At 43.1% G+C, this 18,261-nt stretch overlaps 2 protein-coding genes across 5 annotated transcripts in view; one reads left to right on the forward strand and one right to left on the reverse strand.

The window, feature by feature from the left end:
* Positions 1–13,327, forward strand: ivns1abpa (influenza virus NS1A binding protein a). 3 transcript variants are annotated; one of them, XM_010734492.3, is made up of 15 exons: positions 1–226; positions 4,900–5,199; positions 5,380–5,513; positions 6,014–6,183; positions 6,270–6,345; positions 6,464–6,637; positions 7,855–7,980; positions 9,450–9,560; positions 10,155–10,296; positions 10,427–10,651; positions 10,777–10,898; positions 11,124–11,250; positions 11,355–11,486; positions 11,733–11,906; positions 12,088–13,327. In XM_010734492.3, the coding sequence occupies exons 3-15, from the start codon at positions 5,403–5,405 to the stop codon at positions 12,348–12,350; spliced, it is 1,953 nt and encodes a 650-aa protein (XP_010732794.1). In that variant the 5' UTR covers positions 1–226; positions 4,900–5,199; positions 5,380–5,402; the 3' UTR covers positions 12,351–13,327. The 3 variants fall into 3 exon arrangements, with proteins under 3 accessions (XP_010732794.1, XP_019132942.1, XP_019132941.1); XM_019277397.2 differs by lacking the exon at positions 1–226 and adding an exon at positions 754–775; XM_019277396.2 differs by lacking the exon at positions 1–226 and adding an exon at positions 4,419–4,439.
* swt1 (SWT1 RNA endoribonuclease homolog) overlaps positions 12,808–18,261 on the reverse strand; it is a 26,494-nt gene continuing 21,040 nt past the window's right edge. For both annotated transcript variants that reach the window (XM_027290526.1, XM_019277370.2), the window contains one exon: positions 12,808–16,702. In XM_027290526.1, the coding sequence (XP_027146327.1) occupies positions 16,603–16,702 (100 nt within the window). In that variant the 3' untranslated portion in view covers positions 12,808–16,602. The remainder of the gene's footprint in view (positions 16,703–18,261) is intronic.

Here is an 18,261-nt window from a genome sequence, read left to right on the forward strand (position 1 = left end):
GGAGCGCGCTTTCCCGTCAGCCAGCCGGCCATCCTGTCAGAGCTGGTCCAGACTAGACACAGTGTGGACGTGCTTCTCCCGCCGGGAACAGACACTCACCACTAGCCCAACCAAGCCGTGCCGCGCCGTGCCTGTAGCCGCGTTGCGTCTTTGCTCTAACCCGAACCAACCAACTCTTGAATTCGCATTAAATATGTCTAAAATCGTTTGCTGTCAAACGCCTCAGGTAAGACACATTTCTCTCTTTTTAAAAAACACATGATGCTGTTTGATGTCTTTGTCGAGGAACGCACCGTAGCTGTGAAAAAGACCTGTCATCGGTTACGGCGGATGTGCCCGCCATTCTTCAGCTTCTGTTAAAAAAAACCTGTTCATTTGGCGCTTTGAGCACAATGAACGGCGGCTGCTGTTTTAGCTGAGACCGACTGGAAGCTGCTGGAAACGTTACCGGCCGTTTGTAACGTTACCGGCCGTTTGTAACGTTACCGGCGCGGACAATGTCCCGCAAACCGCCGCTGCGCGCGTACAGCTAGCGTTAACTGAATGACGACGGCATTTTAGCGCATACACGGAGTAGTGACTGTCACATTGAGCGGGGACACGGACATAGTCTCTATAGTTTGATGAATTGAGCCAGTAGCGGCCGCCTCATGGCTCCTCATCCCCGCTGAGCAGCCGGGGGTCTTATTGGGAAGGCTAACATGCACTAGCCGGACCTCTCCATCTCTCTTCAGGTCGCTAGCTGCTTCGCCTCAACTGGATACCTACTTCACTCGTAAGATGAAATATATGTACTGTCTGCGTTTTATTACAAGTGTACAAGTGAGTTAACCGGATTCTTCGAGGGGGGAGGGTCTCCTCACTGACCTAGTTTCTGGTGGCGGGATGTATGTACAGACTAGCTATATGACTTCTGGCCCACCGCCAGACATCATGGCCATGCTACCGGAGGAGGAGGCGGATTAATGACATCGCTTTGCAGCGAATAGACACTCTCACATGAGATACCGTGTGGCCAATTGTAAGTCTTGCCCACTGGTGGGTAAGGTAGGGTGTGTATCGTAGCATGGGTACACCCCGTCCTTTACTCACCCTCCATTTAATGCCACATTGTGTCAGGTTTTATGGGCCGTGTCCAGCCTCTACACACTGTTGCCGTCGACATTGAGCAGCATTGGCTGCACTCTATCGATTTTCCGCTAAAAAGAAAATTGTCCATCCGATGCTGTAAGATTTCCTGAGCAGCTTTTTTTAGTATGTTGTGTCTCCTCGGCTGTAGGTTGCCTTTAAGCCATTGTAGTATGCGACCTAGTGTGCTTTTTAATCTGGCAACCACGTGGCGAATTCCCAAATAAAACACTGGGAGAAATATTTGACAGGCTTTTTTTTTTTTTAAGGCTTAGGTGATCAATCAAACATCCTTACTGTCTGAGTGTTCAGACTATTCTCTTCTTTGACTTCCTTTCGTGATATCGAAATGAGTTGCTGTACTTTCTGAATGTGGAGGTTTCACATCTCTAAAAACAAATGACACCTTCCTCATTTTCCTTGTTCTGTAGTCTCTTTATGCATCCGATGTGTTAACACATCTAACGTTGCTTTGATCAAGGATGTGGACTTTTTTGTATTTTAAAGTCAAAAACAGTGTTTACTACCTGCTTCTTTTTTTTTGTTGTCACACCCTTATTTCCCGTGTTCAAGATGTGATGAATTAAGTGGTAAATTTCCACACACACAGTGAAATATCCTGCAGTACCTCTCTCGATCACTGGAGGGGCGTCTAACAAGCATTGATTGTTCAGTGTCAGACCTGCACTTTTGTGCCTGACTTAATCAGATGGAAAAATCGAGAGAGAAAATGCATTCAGAGCTACCCTCTGTGACAAAGTTGTGAACAATCTCACTCTTTCTCTTCTGCGCCTTTTTGTTCTCTCTCCTTTGTTTCCCAGTGTTCTAGCATATGCCCATATATCCACTTTTACAGCTCACTAGGCCTTTTTTTTTCTTTCTGTCTTTAACTGACCACTGGCTGGATCTCTTCACTTATACTTCCCTATTCTCACTCAAATTGTGGACACGAGGTACACATTAAGTGACAAAAGGCCAAATGTTTCCCAAGAAGACAACAGCCATTTTCATGTAGCCAAGCGTCGGTCCTGAAATGGTGTTTCCCGGAGTTACGATGTCGCTTTTATTATTTATTCACCGCTGTGACTAAGGTGGCAACTCTGTATTAAAGAATTCTTTAGAAAGCTAAAGGCGTGGCTTGCCCGGCTGAGTGTTTGGTTAAGTGGGAGAAATTAAACGGGAGGGGGCACGGCAACAGGCGAGTGTGGTGTACCAAACCATGTGTAGGAGTTGAGCTTTTGAGCCTTCACAAGGAGTCTTCTGCCAGATGTTGCATAATGACTCAGAACTGGGTCAGTGTTGCCTCCATCCACACACACACACAGTAAATTATAGCTTTTCATGCCAGCCTTGCAGTAAATGCAATACAAAAAGACTATACTCTAACATGTGCCATCGTGCTCGCACGTTTACCCATAAAAATCTCTGGCACACTTCCCAGCAGTCTTAACTTGGTACTTTTACAAATCTGCCTTTCACACGTCTTCACCAGACTCAAACGAGTAGTGCAGCGTGTGTGTTTTATTGGTATTAAACCTGCATACCAAACATGATTAGCATCTTTCTATTTGAGAACAATCTCAAACAAAACTCAGCTGACTGTGACAAATGGTTCAAGTTTTTATTTATTTATTTTTCCAGAGCAACGCAATTCATTTTTAATATTTCCCTTTCATTCCTTCTCCCCCTTCAGTCTGATGTGGCTGTCATCCTGTCCCTTTTCAAGGAATGCCAGGCTAAGCAATCCAAACTCTGAACATAATTCCTCCTTTTTTCCTTCTCATACTTGACTTCTGATGATTAAATTCTCACTGCACAGTGTGAATTTGAGTTTAGTAGGTCAGTGGATTTGAGTATTTTGTTGTTCTTTCTTAGTCTCCTTAAGAAAAATGACATTTGTTCTTTGTCTGTAGTTTTTAAATATTGGATAGATGGTGACTGGTGTACAAGATATAATATATGATTAATCAGTAAGTGTATTATATAAGTTGAGCTTTTGGCAGCTGAATGACATTGTGATTTGGGTGACTTGATCAACCAGCTGCTCGGCATGGCTTTATTTACGTTGCTGCTATAGGAAAGATTTCCTGAGAAGCCATGGCTTCAGGCAGTATTATTTCAACAGAAAATAACTTTCTTAATTCAAAGCGCAATGTTGTTGTTTTTTTTTTTTTACTACGATAATGTTTTTCTTTTAGCTGAAGACAAATGTCAGAGAAAAATAATTTAGTGCCGCACATACATGGTTTGCAAGAATACCTTTCCCTCCAAAGCACCTGACTGTGGGGAAGACGGTTATTATTTCAGCAGCATATAAAGAGCATACTGTTTGTCTGCTCTGATGTCCGTCGGGTTGTGTTTTACACTGTCATGCTAGCCGATAAGCCTGATGTCTATCCATGGATTGTGCACAATGTAACCAGACCTGAAACTGTTCTCAACAAAGCCTCTACCGAGGCTCATTGTTACATTCACTGAGTGCCTGACAAGCAGTCTGTCAAAAGTCAGAGTTTGTTATACAAGTCAGATGTTTCTCTTTCAGGAGGGGAGGCCGATGGCTTTACTAATGTCGTGAATTCTGCACACATTTAACTTGCAAATTCTCGCACAGTGACTCACATGCTACTGAAATGCGCCACCGACAGCAGCTCGAGTCACAAGTACATTACATACGCCGCAGTCGAGTAAATCACAGCTTTTTCTAATGAGTTCGAATCGCATACGAGTTGGATACAGAACACTTGGACAAAGCTAGGCCACCCTGGAAAGCCTTGTTACATGTTGTGTGTGGATACAATTTCAGACTATGGGGCAGCTGCTGTGGTCTGTCTTGTCCTCTCTCCCCATATGGGATGGTGATAAAACAGTTGGAACTGCAGTGTCATTTATTTACTGAGCTTCAGACTACAGATGGCACAGTGGTTTGGTGGTTTTTGTCAATATCCTGTTGATTCAAGTGAAATCTGCGTATGGCTTGATGGCTAGTGAAATCCAAACTACTATAGCAGATATCAGATGATCTGTATTGGCTGTGACCAACCGGATTTCATAGTGTAGCTATGCAGGAGCGTATCACTGTATTTAACCAACTCACTGGCTGTGAAAACGCTGTCACAAGTTGTTCCCTCCTGCGTTTTCCTTTTATAGGTCAGTGCTTGAATGGAAGGGTTTCTATAAGGAGGAGCCAATCAAAGGGGCTTGTCACATAAGATAGCGTTTAAGTGGCCTTGCTTCACAGCGAGGAGTGGAGGCAGAGTTAAAGGAAAGAGATGGATTAGTGCGATGTAGCGTGGACTGGATGAACAAAGCAGGTGTGGAGATTTAAAGTTCTAAGTGGAAATTGTTGTTAGCTACCGACGCTGTATTTCTTTTTTGGTGTAAAGCGTATTTGGATTTTTAAAAAAAAAGCTGAATTCCAGTTTTCTTCTGACGATATCATGAAGCGACCAATGTATCCTGAGTCAGATCGTCTGTTCTTGTATTTTGTATGCATGTGGGGTGAAATCTGGAAACATTGTAAGTTCTACTGCACGTTTGGAAAATGGCTTTTAAAAATGACAGTGAAATAGGAGGAGAAGAGGGCAGTGTTCTCGACTGTCACCCTGTGCACAGGGTTGCCTTGATAGACCACGTGGAGCTGACTCGTGCTTGCATTGCATGTGTGCCAAGAACAGGCAGCATCAGTTTCAAAATGTGCCATCTGCCTTTCTTTACTTAAAAAACAATGACTAAACTTTGTGTTTTGTTTTTTTTTCTCTGATTTTCTTCTAGGTTATAATGAATGACCAACACAGAATAAGTACAACTCTATAGCCAACGGGATCCCGAGGACTTGATTACAGTCGCTTCAAGCCTGATAGTTTGTCCGTGCGGCGGCTCTCCCTCTCCCTTCTGCTCACGCCCGTTTAGTCAACTGGCATTTCTTCTAACATCTTCCCATCCCTCTCCTCGGGTGAAGAAGACTTGGGTTCCTCTGTGATCTCAGTCTGCTTTGCCTATTGTCTACCTTCGGTTCCTGTTCGACTCTCAGCACTGGTGCTTCCCTGGATTTGCATTATTCTCTAAAATTAGGTAAGGCCATGATTAATGCATAGGACAGGTTATAATGCACACAATGCATGTGACAGGCACCTAACCCTCTCTCTTGTCATCAATTAATAAAGTCAGCCATTGCAATGTTTCACATCTGGAGATATGTTGGACAGTGCAGGAGGCAAACAATAATATATATTTTTTACCATTCCTCTGCAGGCATACCATCAAAACTTACCAAGATGATTCCAAACGGTTATTTGATCTTCGAGGATGAGAGTTTCTTGGACTCCACTGTGGCCAAAATGAACGCTCTGAGAAAGAGTGGCCAGTTCTGTGATGTTAGACTGCAGGTACTAATACAGACGCTCTCACACATGGGCCATTGTTTTTTGTTGGGTTTTTTTTTTTTCCAGAGAAGCCACTGAGTCCTTCTTAGAAACATACACAGGGGTTAAAGTGTCAAGCACCTTTGTACTTTTGTTCAACTCATGTGTTCATATCAAACTAGAAGAAGACATTTGAGCATTCACTTCAATGTTTCCTGTTCTGTTTCCTGTTATGTTTCCGTGGTGAGGACCTGTTCCCACCATTTGTACAGTACAGATCTGTGAGAGATGTGCAGTGCTTCAGGAAATAAAAGAGAGCTGCTGCTCAAGCACAGGGGAATCTATTTGCTCAAATGAACAATTTATCACATTGCTCTTTGATTATAAACGTTCTTTCAATCAGTATCTGGTGTCCTTAATGTTAAAGCACTAAAATCATGTTTTGTTGAAGTTGTTTCCACGTGTGTATGTTTTTGTTTAACAAACTTGTACACTTCCTAATTTTTTGTCCTCTTTCTCTCCAGGTGTGTGGCCATGAGCTGATGGCTCACCGTGCTGTTCTGGCTTGCTGCAGTCCCTACCTGTTTGAGATCTTCAACAGTGACAATGAGCCTCACGGAGTCTCTCATGTCACTTTTGAAGACTTAGACCCAGAGGCTGTAGAGATCTTGCTCAACTACGCCTATACTGCCCAGTTAGTAGCACCTTTTTGACCTTTTTACTGCTGAAAAAAATTTCAGCTTTTGAAAATGATTGACAACCTGTGCTTTCTTAACACAGACTAAAGGCAGACAAGGAGTTGGTCAAGGAAGTTTACTCTGCAGCTAAAAGGTTCAAGATGGAGCGAGTCAAACAGGTTTGTTTTTACTCAGCTGCTCTATAATCAAATGGCAAGTTTAGCCGCATGCGATTTTACAGGTTCCAAAGAACTGAACTTTTTTTACTGACCTGAACATATCCCACTGCCTTCACAGATTTGCGGTGACTACCTGCTGTCTAAAATGGATTCCCAGAATGCCATCTCTTTCCGTAACTTTGCCAGCTCTATGGGTGATGCCAGAGTTTTGGCCAAAGTGGACGCCTTCATCCAGGACCATCTTCTGGAAGTATCTGAACAGGAGGACTTCCTCAAACTACCCCGTCTCAAGGTACTTTAAATGTGCATGCATGTTTCTAAGAGTTCTGTAAAAGTGTCTTATCGTCATTTTAAGTGTTACCAGTAAGTTATTTATCATGTGGCAGAGTGGGGGCCATTCTCCAATCATGACATGACAAGGGCACCTATGGTTAATTGTAAGAGCACAGCAGAACTAGCGGCATTCATACATACATACATACATACAGGGACTCCTGACAAGAGTTGCTGAAAGTTGTCTCTTCGTGTCCTCCTTTGCTCCTGCATTAGACCTAGGCAGCATTGGAGGTCTTAAATTGAGCCACGGCTTTGTATGTACCCTACTTTGACATGAGATTAACAATTCATACAGTATGGCAGTGTGCCTCTTATAGATTTTCCTACTGCTAAATCCAGCTGAGTGTATTTAGGGCAGGTGACTTAGAACATATGCACTAGTAAGGCCTAATGTAGGTGGGCTACAGTGTGTAGGTCTTGGACTGCATTGTGTACTTTATGTGATAACTCTCTGTATTACTCTGTATTGCACATTAGCTACATGATTAACTATTTATTTGACAGTGAAATACTTTACTACTCAATTTAAAATGCAAAAGTTTTAATGAGTTTCTCAAATGTGAGGATTTGCTCTTTATTTTCCAGTTCTGTGTGATTGATTTTAATACAATGGGGCTTCTGACTGGCAGGTAAATCAAATTTGAAGCTTTGGATCCAGGAGCTTGATATTAAACTTTCAGATCTTAAATGAAACATTGAAATGTAATTAAATTAAATTGATAATGTTTTATTTCTCCTGAAGTGAACCACAAACTCTGATCATTATGAGAAATATTGATGACTGATAGATAATTGGCAATTAGTCGTTACTTAGTCGTTTATACTTGAGTCACAACAGCAACACAGTGTTTTTTATTTTTATGAATTGGCTTAAAGATTAGACATGAAATTGGAAAGCTGGGTGAACCTGGGACACTGAACTCATAAATTTTGCACCAGGGACTTACTGTGCTAATGAGTGATGTAAAATGAATGAATCCTGTCACTAAGACAAAATCAGGCAATTATACAGGTAATGAATCACCTAATATTCAGGTAAATTAATAATAAGCCAGTAAGATCAAGTTTTCCAAGGGCCAATAAAGGCCATGGTATTCGTTTCTTCCATTAAGGAGGCACTATTCCTTCTGTGTGTAAATCTAACCCCTGTTTCATCCCCTTGTGTGTTTACAGTTAGAAGTAATGCTAGAAGACAACCTGACCCTGCCCAGCAATGGCAAGCTCTACTCTAAGGTGCTCAACTGGGTGCAGCGCAGCCTTTGGGAGAATGGAGACCAACTGGAACGACTCATGGAGGAGGTCAGTACCAGGGTGTGCAGTCTCAACTCTGACTGATCTTCAATTCCTACCCTGCCCCTTCCCCTCCCTCTGACTCCTCCTGTTCTTGACGTTAAGAAGTCATGAAGGGGGCTGAAGTAGAAATGGCATGCCACTGTCATGCTGCTATGTCAGGATTGTTGTTTTTTTTTCCTCTCTGATTTGTTGAGGTTTTTGCAGTAAGAAACTCTGTACCCCTGAACCATACTACAAATTAGAGGTGAGCCGAAAATGAGCTGCTGGTTTGCTCTTGTTTTTTGTTTCCACTGTTCTCTTTTGGGTATGCGGTTGGTTTACAAACAACCCCTATGGAGTATTACATGCTCTTCTCCTCTGAAACGCAAAAACACAGGTTCTCAAAGGTCTGACCCTTGATTCTGCTGTCTCACTGCCACTTTACTATCTGAACAGGTGCTCGTTTGTTGCTCCAGCACTAACAGGCACTCCTCCCCGTTGATTTATCTCTCTTGTAGGTTTATTAGCAGCAGCAGGAGACCGGACTGAAGAGCCAGGACTGAGCCACCAGGGTAATGAGTCAGAGAAAGAGAGGGAGGAGAGGAGCACTACTGCCTCTCAGCAGCCTCTCTTTGCAGCCAAGCAACACTGTGCTCCCATCTGTCAATGCCACATATGCAGATGCATCACGTTTCTACATTTATGGAAACACATTGCTCACGAACTTTTAGCGTAAACACACCTGACTGCCCCTTTACGGCACATACCAATATATATATTCTCTTACTGATCCACTCACATGAGGCATTAGACAGAGAATGGCATTTTGCTCAGCACTAATATTTCATCAGACTACAAACAAATTATTAACCCTCCAGGTCACTTCAGCACACATTCTCACAGCATTACATCGTCTAGCCTCAACATTTCCTTTTGGATTGCATCATATTTTGGGTAATAATAGAGTAGCTCGATCATTCCTACAACAGCACTACTGTCTTAAGTCATCTGGATTTGAACTGCCTATTGTGGCTGCCATCACAATGACCAGCTCCTTCAGCTAGAGGACCGGTTTCCAAGCAGCAGAGGTGGAAAAAGGGCGACACACAGCCCCTCCTCCTCTTCCTCCTCCTCTTCATTCTTCACAGAAGATCTTTCCAGATGCAACCTCTCACATTTCACCGGCTCCCTCTTTTTTTAGATGCAAATTAAGGAGGGAAAATTAAGGAGAAGCACCTTCTCAAGCTCAAAACACTTAACCCACTCAATGCGGTGGCAGCAGCGTTTGTCTTTTTAAAGGAAGCTTTCCATCCAAGCGACTGAAGATCCAGGCCTTTATCCCTTCCCCCCTCTTCCTCTTCACAGCACTCTGCGCCACCCCTCCCTCCCTTCCTCCTCCTCCTCCCTCCCCTCCTCCTATCCCCCTTATGCTGGGGCTCTCAGTGTGTTGCCATGGAGACAGCCACATGGGTGTGTTGTTCCTGTTTGTCTTTCAGGTGCAAACGCTGTACTACTCACCTGACCATAAGCTGGTGGATGGAGGGCTGCTGATTGAGGGGCACAGTGAGGTGTTTGGTGGCGAGGAGGACCACCTTCAGTTTGTCCAGGTACTCAGCAGCTTGTGCCTGGCTTCACTGTAATGAAGTCTCTACCACATTTTGCTTGGCAGTGTGTAGCTTTTATTGTACAGCTTGTGCCTGGCCATGCATAAAAATACTACACAGCCTGTGCCTGGCTAGAAGTAGACATGGCTCATTTAATATCACAATTTAGCTGCAATATAAAGACTAATGTCAGTTGATCAGCAGGAAATGAGCTCTGACGCCTGCCTGGCTATGCTGTTGAGCATATATTAAATCCATTTCCAGTTTTTAAGCTAATCTCAACAAGTGGAGTACAGGCAGTGATGGCTGTCTCAGCTTCACACCCTCTTTTTTTGTTTTGTTTGCCGTTAGATCTGATTGTAGCGTGGTCTGAGACTGTAGTTTGCCGTGCTGTGTTGTTGTTGTTGTTGGCTTCTGGTGGCGTGAGATTCCAATACATACCCGGACAAGATAAACGCAGGTTCATTATGTCACATCTAGAATCAGACCAGCCGGATCACATGGTAGTCATGGAGTATGATTTAGTAGCTGGTGTTTTGGCCACTGGTGGGCCTTGTGGTGCAAGCAGGCTTCTGTAGCTGCACTGTGCTCTTGCAGAAGAAACCCGTACGAGAGAGCACCCAGAGGCAGATGAGCTGCAGCTCCTCAGGAAGCCTGTCACCCTCCAACCAAGCAGCAAATGCCCCCAAACAGACCGCCAGGAGAGAGTGGAAGTACATCGCCTCTGAGAAGACCACAAGTAAGTTATACACTAAATATGTTTTAATGTCAGAAGTCTGACTAAAGAATTACACTTGAGGATGTAGCAGCAGAATATTTTGCTTAATCTCAAAGTGTCTCTTAACACTCTCCAATCTAACCCCTTATAGACAACACCTACCTGTGTCTGGCTGTGCTGGACAGTGTGTTGTGTGTGATCTTCTTGCACGGTCGCAGCAGCCCTCAGACCTCCCCCTCTGCCACCCCCTGCTTGATGAAGAGCCTCAGCTTCGAGGCCCAGCCCGAGGAGCTGGAAGAGCAGCCGCTCTCACCCATGCAGTACGCTCGCTCCGGCCTGGGCACCGCGGCCCTGAATGGAAGACTCATCGCAGCAGGTCAGCACTAAACCAACAGTACATCACGTGCCATCAGGGTATTAAATATCTGACTGCCTAATAATGAGGGCTATGTCAACCACAGAGCTCCACCCTAACCTTGATGCATCTTTATGTTCCTGCAGGAGGCTACAACAGAGAGGAGTGTCTGAGGACTGTAGAGTGCTATGACCCCAAAGAGGACCGCTGGACTTTCATCGCTCCCATGCGGACTCCAAGGGCTCGATTCCAAATGGCTGTGCTGATGGTACAGTTTACTGTTCCATCTTTATCTCACATTTATCTACTCGGCAATAAAATGCCATTTAAAAATTTGCCTAGGTGTTTACCTGTCACACTGTGCAAATGTTGACACACGTACTTTACTCTGTCCAAACAGTTTCTGTTAACTTAGTGTCAGAAGGTACTTTAAATGTGATCGTTTAAGTGTCAGCGCCATCATCTAATGACTTTCCCTTTTTACACACCACAGGGTCAACTGTACGTGATTGGAGGATCGAATGGACATTCTGATGAGCTGAGCTGCGGGGAGAGGTACGATCCACATGCTGATGAATGGGCTCAAGTGCCAGAACTGAGGACAAACCGCTGCAATGCAGGTCAGCCCCCCCCACCCAAGGATTTATTAATGATTTCCAGTTTGTAAAGTACTGACTGTGACTTCAGGCCAGTTTAACTCATTCCTGCCCTCTCTGTTTTACAGGTGTCTGCTCATTGAACAACAAACTCTATGTTGTGGGAGGATCAGACCCCTGCGGGCAGAAGGGCCTCAAGAACTGTGACGCTTTTGACCCTGTAACCAAAACCTGGTCCAACTGTGCTTCCCTTAACATCAGTACGTGGCATTCGCTCACAATATTCCTAACCTCGAGCATAGAGCTGATTATTTTTCAGACAAACGTCTGTCTCTAATTTAAAGCTTTAATTATTCCCTGTGGGAGTGTTGGAGCAGTGAGAATATTATGTTTTAAGAATGAGTAGTAGGATGTAAATGAATCAGAAAACAGCTTGTGGTCTTGTAATATTTGCAGCCCAAGGGGGGAATTAGAAAGTCGTATTCATCAAGAAAATCTGTTTTCAGGGAGGCACCAGGCAGCGGTGTGCGAGTTAAATGGCTTCATGTACGTGATCGGAGGGGCGGAGTCGTGGAACTGCCTAAACACTGTGGAACGCTACAACCCTGAGAACAATACCTGGACCCTGATAGCCCCCATGAATGTGGCACGCAGGGGGGCCGGCGTTGCTGTCCATGCAGGTGAGCCCATGACCACAAACCAGAGATCAGTTCATGAAGTTCTATGGCAGCTTTATTTTTTCTTAGTTTGTACATGGTAGATGAACAGATGTGGAAAAAACCATGACAACATGTTGACAAGAATCAAACTGTTCTGAATTTAAATGTGAGTGATTCAGCTTCCCTCTCTGACTCCGTCCAGGCAAACTGTTTGTCGTTGGCGGCTTCGACGGCTCCCACGCACTCCGCTGTGTGGAGGTGTACGACCCCGCCCGCAACGAGTGGAGGATGCTGGGCGGCATGACGTCTTCCCGCAGCAACGCGGGCGTGGCCATGCTGGGCGAAACCATCTACGCCGTGGGCGGCTTCGACGGCAACGAGTTCCTCAACACGCTGGAGGTGTACAACCCGGAGACGGACGAGTGGAACGACTGCACCAAGGCCCTGTATCCCCTCTCTGACTGAAGAGGGGGGAGGACAGGGAGGAGGGAGGGAAAGGGGTTGGGGAGTCTCACAGTGCTTCACCTTTTTCCAAACTAACAGGCTTAGTGACGTAATCGTGTTTCGTGATGTTCTGTGTGGATGTGTGTGTGTATGTGTGTGTGTGTATGAGCGGATACGTGTGGGTGGGGGTGGGAATTGTCGGGATGAGGGGTCTTCAGTGAAGACTGGCTTATATTTGGCGCGTGGGAGGGTGGGGATGGAGGGGTTGTTGCCCAAAGCAACATGACGCCTTTGCATATTGCATACAATGTTTTTCGTGCTGTATATATTTTATTTCTTCCTCATTTTTTTGTCATATGCCAACATTTAATACACATTTAGTGCTTTTTCTTTTTCTTGAAAGGTTTGTCACTTTGAGGGTTTTCAGATGAGCTGGCAGTTATTGGTCACTTGGAAGGTGGCAGTATGGAGTGGTGACTTTTTTTTTTTTCTTTGGAAAGTTCAAAGTTTTATTTAAGAATATTTCTGTCGTGGAAATGTAATTTTGCTCACATATTTAAAGGTCAATGGTTTGAAGCCTTACTCAGAGTGCGAGTTGATAAAACACCTGTCATGGCTTTTGTGTCATTTTAAACAAGCTGGATTGCTTTTTGAATCTCAAACGATGGCCTTTTTTATATTTTTTATACACTGCTGATTTACCGATAAAATAAAAAGTAGTAGCAGACAGCTTAAGTCAACGAATCTAACCAGTGCCAGTTTTAGTTCATTTTTTGTGCACGCACCACACGCACAACCATGCTTCTGCTAACCAAACTTTTGTTATTGTGATTTAACCAATTGATGTATATAGAGATGCAGTTTACTGAAGATCCTTTTCTTTTTTTCTTTTGTGTTTTAAAGTGTCAGGCATTGGCAGATTCTTCTGGAAGGAATGTTAGAGCGAGAAAATTATCACATTTGTAACATTTCTTAATTAATAAATCATTTAAATCTGATTTTTGTCTTTGGCCTACTTTTCTAAATGTGTCATTAAGTGATGTTGGGCAATAATTTAGACATAACATGTCACAGTGACGTACTCTAGAGAGGTCTGGTTATGTATCAGAGGCTTTAGCATTTTTAACTCTTAGGTCAGCTGCTCGACCAGGTGCTGCAAGCCATGAATAAAATTCCCAACAGCTGATTTTCTGACCCTAAATTTAGACTTTGCCACCACCTCGTCCCCCACTCCACCCTGTCCTGCTCTGAGTAATTGCTATATCCTGGTCACTGCTGTCTAAGCTTTCAGTGCCACCATTTTCCTCAGGGACTACCACACTAAGCCAGGTTTTTTTTCCTGCTCCTCTAAGTGTCTTTTAGAGGAGATTATACTAAGCTGGCTAACAGACCTCCGCAGGAAGGGACGACGACAGTCACTGAGTGTTTGAAAGGGGGGACTGGCTGAGTTGGCTGCATCTGCATGACCCCAGAGATCACTGACTGTGAGTCAGTTTATTAAATCCTCACGCTGTGCTCATTCACAAGTTAGCCTCTGTTAATCTCAACTGACACACCTGACAGTCATGACAAAAAATAAAATAAAGCAGCATATGGGCCGTGCTACAGGAAGCAGGGACTAAATGGAGGGAGTCTGTCTATGTCACATCTATGTCACCGTCTCTCTTCCACGGTTATTTGTGAACACATTTTGCTGGCTTCCTCTTTTGAATTTAAATTAACGAGCAAGAGCATGATCTGTTACAAAAAATACAAATGTAACATCTAGGAATGTTAGATGATTACATATCATTTTACAATTTACAACCAGCAATGGAAACCAAATTTATACAAAAGCAGAAAATGAATAAAAGGAAATTAAGGGAAATTTCCAGCACATCAACAAACTAGGATAAAGCTGTTTAACATTAGCAAGGCTGAAGAGGGAAAGTGTTCCTTTGGGTGAAGGTGAGCTCCTTTGGCACAGACTGCCCTGGCATGAAGGTGGTTTATATTTAGAAATGAAGTCTCCATTGAAACATCACTGCACATTTTTATAAATGATTAATTGGGTTTTCAGTTAAAACCCAACTGATGACGCATGAGATACATCTGGAACAAAAAGTCAATGTCAGAGTCCAACGTTACAACTGAACATAATGTTCAGCAACAGCTGCGTCTGCATAGCCCTCCCACTCTGCAATGATGTAACGAGGCAGGAAGTTCTCTCATTATGTCCCCTCCCGTGTAACCCCTACACCTGCTCCTGCGTGACGTCTGACGCTTTAGCCTTACTGTGTGTCACTACAGCAGGTGTAATCTCGGTCTGCCGGTGTCACCGGCGCTCTAATCTCCTTAGTCACTATACGCACACATGCAGCCACATGTACTCAGACTATCAATCACAGCACTCGTACGGCACTGAGACAGCTGAGCTTTTCCTTAAAAACTGCAGGGAATATCACAAGTAAGGCAGTTTTGCATGATTACTTGACTCTGAAAATCACTCATAAAAGATCAGTGGAAGCAAATTATGTGAGACAGTGCTTCAAAAGATTTAATTTCTTGTAAACATCACAAAATATATTTTGTTCTCAATGATTTTTAGATTTTTACTTAAAAAAAACAACCCAAACTTTGCAAAAACGGATAAACTTAGGAGTTTAGGATAAACTAACTTTTACTGCTTTTGTTTCCAAACTACACCATATGTACACCAGTGTTCCTTATGTATGACACAACCTCACCAACAGCTTCAGTTTTCAAGATAACTTCAGTCTCAGCTCCTCACTGGGACATCCAAGAAAACTGGATGTCAAACCAAACTTTATTTATTGCTTTGTTTTATTTTCTTAGCTACATTTGCAGTTGTGCCGTGGTGGAAAGTCTAAAGCATGGTTTGTGACTATTTTATGAGGTAAAACATGAACACAGTGAGTGTCTGACTCTCAAAACAATATGTATCATTCTTTTTTAAATGACATGACGAGCACAAAGACTGGAAACGGGGAAACAACTAGCAGCCTGGTTCTGACTAAAGGTAATAAAATCCACCAACCAGCTTCTCTGAAGCTCATTAAAATGAATAACATGTTATATCTTGTTTACTTAAAATAAATTCAAAAACCAAGTGTCAAGAATGCCAATTTTTGTTTTGTTTTGTTTGATCAGTTTGCATCTTAAAAGAGATTTTTTTTGTGATCTCACTAATGTCTATTTTCAGCCCAGAATGATGCATTTTAGTCCTGAGGCCAAACAGTGTTTACATCATTTACACAACACCACAGCTGAATAACAGGTGTAGAAGAACATTTTTATTTTCCCCTAAGGCTTGTGAATTAAACACTATGTGTCAGAGTAACTGAAGAAGGCCTGAGGTGACTTCCCTGAATTCTCGCCAGTTGGCAGGTTTTGTTAGTTTCCCCCTCGCTTCCAGTCATTATGCTAAGCTAAGTTAATGGTGTCCAAGATCTAGCTTCATATTTAATGGACTGAAATGAGAGTACTATTCTTCTCATCTAACTCTCAGCAAGAAAGTAAATAAGTGTACCAAAATGTACTACTTCTTGAAGTCCAGTGAGGTGCTTGAGTCAGCTTTTGGTAACGTTATACGGTCATAAACAATGAGAAACAACTTTTTAATACAGTCTGGTGAACGGATATTAAAATATACATAAAAAAAAAAGGGGTAGTGCCCCCTGTCTGTCACAGAGGTGGGTACCTTCAAACACTGCACATAACACATTCATAACGTCCAAAAAAAAAATATCACACTAAATAAATTCTGTGCACACTATTTAACAAACTGTTTCAAAAGCAAATATATATATATTTTTTTATTAAATAAATTGCTTTTCACATAATGCAATATTTTATGTGCATGTCTATAGACTTGGTAAACTGAAATATAAAAAGCTCTGTGAAAGTTAAAAAAATAAGAAATCACTGCTCAACCGATTTAGCAGGACCACATAAGAACCAGGTGTAAAATAACTGAAGCAATATGAATATGGGAGAAGTTTGGAAGCGGTATCTAATGTAGATGAACTCTATGTACTGTAAAAGTTAAATACTAAAAATATTTGTAAATTCTGTAAACTTCAGAATGATGCAGAATATGCATAGATACATTCCTTCAGGGAAACGACAGTGTTAGAAGAAACATTCAGTACAAACCAAAGAAAGTAAACAGGTTTCAGTCATGAGCAGACGTCCCTTTAAACTCAAGAGTTTCACTGTTACAGGGCATCTGTTTGGCTCATGTGCAGACTCCCTGATTCTGGTCCAATCAGGACTACGTGGGAAAGGTGATGTGTTGACTTGTGGTCCCGACACAACAATCAAAGGCTGCTTTTAGCTCCATTAACTTGTTCCCTCCAGCTCCCAGCTTCTCCCTGGGAACACAAGTAAAAAAGCGATAAATTAGATATTTCTGCCAATGTTGGAACAGTTTTGGTTATTTCACTCGAGAAACTTCTGTCTTTGTGTCTTTTTCTGTGTTCTTTTGAAAGATTTAAAGCAGAGTGCAGCACAGGTGAAGACTTGTGCTTATTTAGTCATGAATCTATGTCTAGAATTATTTTTGTCCTGCAAACTGAATTTCTTTTACTGTTGAAGTCCTGACTATGTGTTGTCATGCACCAGTGTGTGGATTTGTTCATATCTTGCTGCAGTCAAGAGCTGGCATACAGTATTTCAGGTGGGCACGGCTCAGCCACGTGAATGTTGTATTTAGCACAAAGTCTTGCATAGAGATTATATTGTTCATGTTTTATGATTAAGACCAAAGCCTGTTGGTTTAAATTTTTTATCTACCCTGTTTTTAGCTCAGTATGATTCAGCAGCAAAAACTCACTCTCACATTAAATTGTCCAGGGGAGAGTTATATAACTGCATGAAAAACCCTGGATGACTCTGACATCTTGAAGAGTGCACTTTCTACGTGCTGATCATGTCCAGCACAGCATGTCCATGACAGACAAAAGAGCCTCTGTGGGTGCTGCAGCTTCCAGAAGCCCTGCGTCTCAATGGCAGCTATTTACGCACATTTTTCTCCAACTAAACTACATTTTTTCGGGTTACATCACCACATACATCCATGCGGTTACAAATGCACAAACAAGACACACAAACCAGTCTTCACCGTGAGCACAAACACATACAGAAATTGGCAGTGGCGGTCTTGGAAACGGCTGCTTAGCAGCGAAGACACTGAGGGAGCTTGTTGCTTGTTTGTTTCCTCCTCTGCTTTGTTTCCATTGGGTACCGTTATGTAACCGCCGGGAGAGAGAAGGAGGAAAGAAAGAGTAGAATTTGCTGTCTGTTCACGCCCCCTGTTTTCATCCTACATCCATCCACTTCCCCTCCTCCATCCAACAGTGCAGCTGTGTGTTTTCATAACCTGGGGAAATCACAGGTTGTGTGACCCACGGTTCACTCTTGCCAAAGTTTGGGCCAACTCCCAGAATGTTTTGGTCGGGCCACAAATGATCTGGTTTTGCATTCCAGCATGCTCCATGGGCAGAGGCGCTGCGTGAAAGGCTTCCCGTCAACGCGATTACATTGTCAACTACGGATTCATTAATGGGACACACAGGTCATGTTTGAGCTCTTGCACGAAGAGTCTCTAAATGTAGTCGCACAAAGATAGTGACGCACATTAATGGTGCACAAAGTCACCGACCCAGATCCACAATGTGTACACAAAGAGTGAGAGAGCTGTGCTGCCTCTGTGTTACGCAACTGGCTGAATGGGTTAGACGGGTAATTAATGGATATCCCCGGAAGACAGGAACTATTCGTGTTGAACATGGAATCACATGATTTATTGGTCTTCTCATGCCAGTCATGTTATACTGAACAGAAAGTATTCTCTTTGACCTAACTAAGACGCTGCTGTGAACGCATGCATCATCTCCATGGCAACCAACCTTTGGTCTCTAGATATTCAATA

This window comes from Larimichthys crocea, chromosome XVII (assembly GCF_000972845.2).
Source record: "Larimichthys crocea isolate SSNF chromosome XVII, L_crocea_2.0, whole genome shotgun sequence".
Lineage (NCBI taxonomy): Eukaryota > Metazoa > Chordata > Actinopteri > Sciaenidae > Larimichthys > Larimichthys crocea.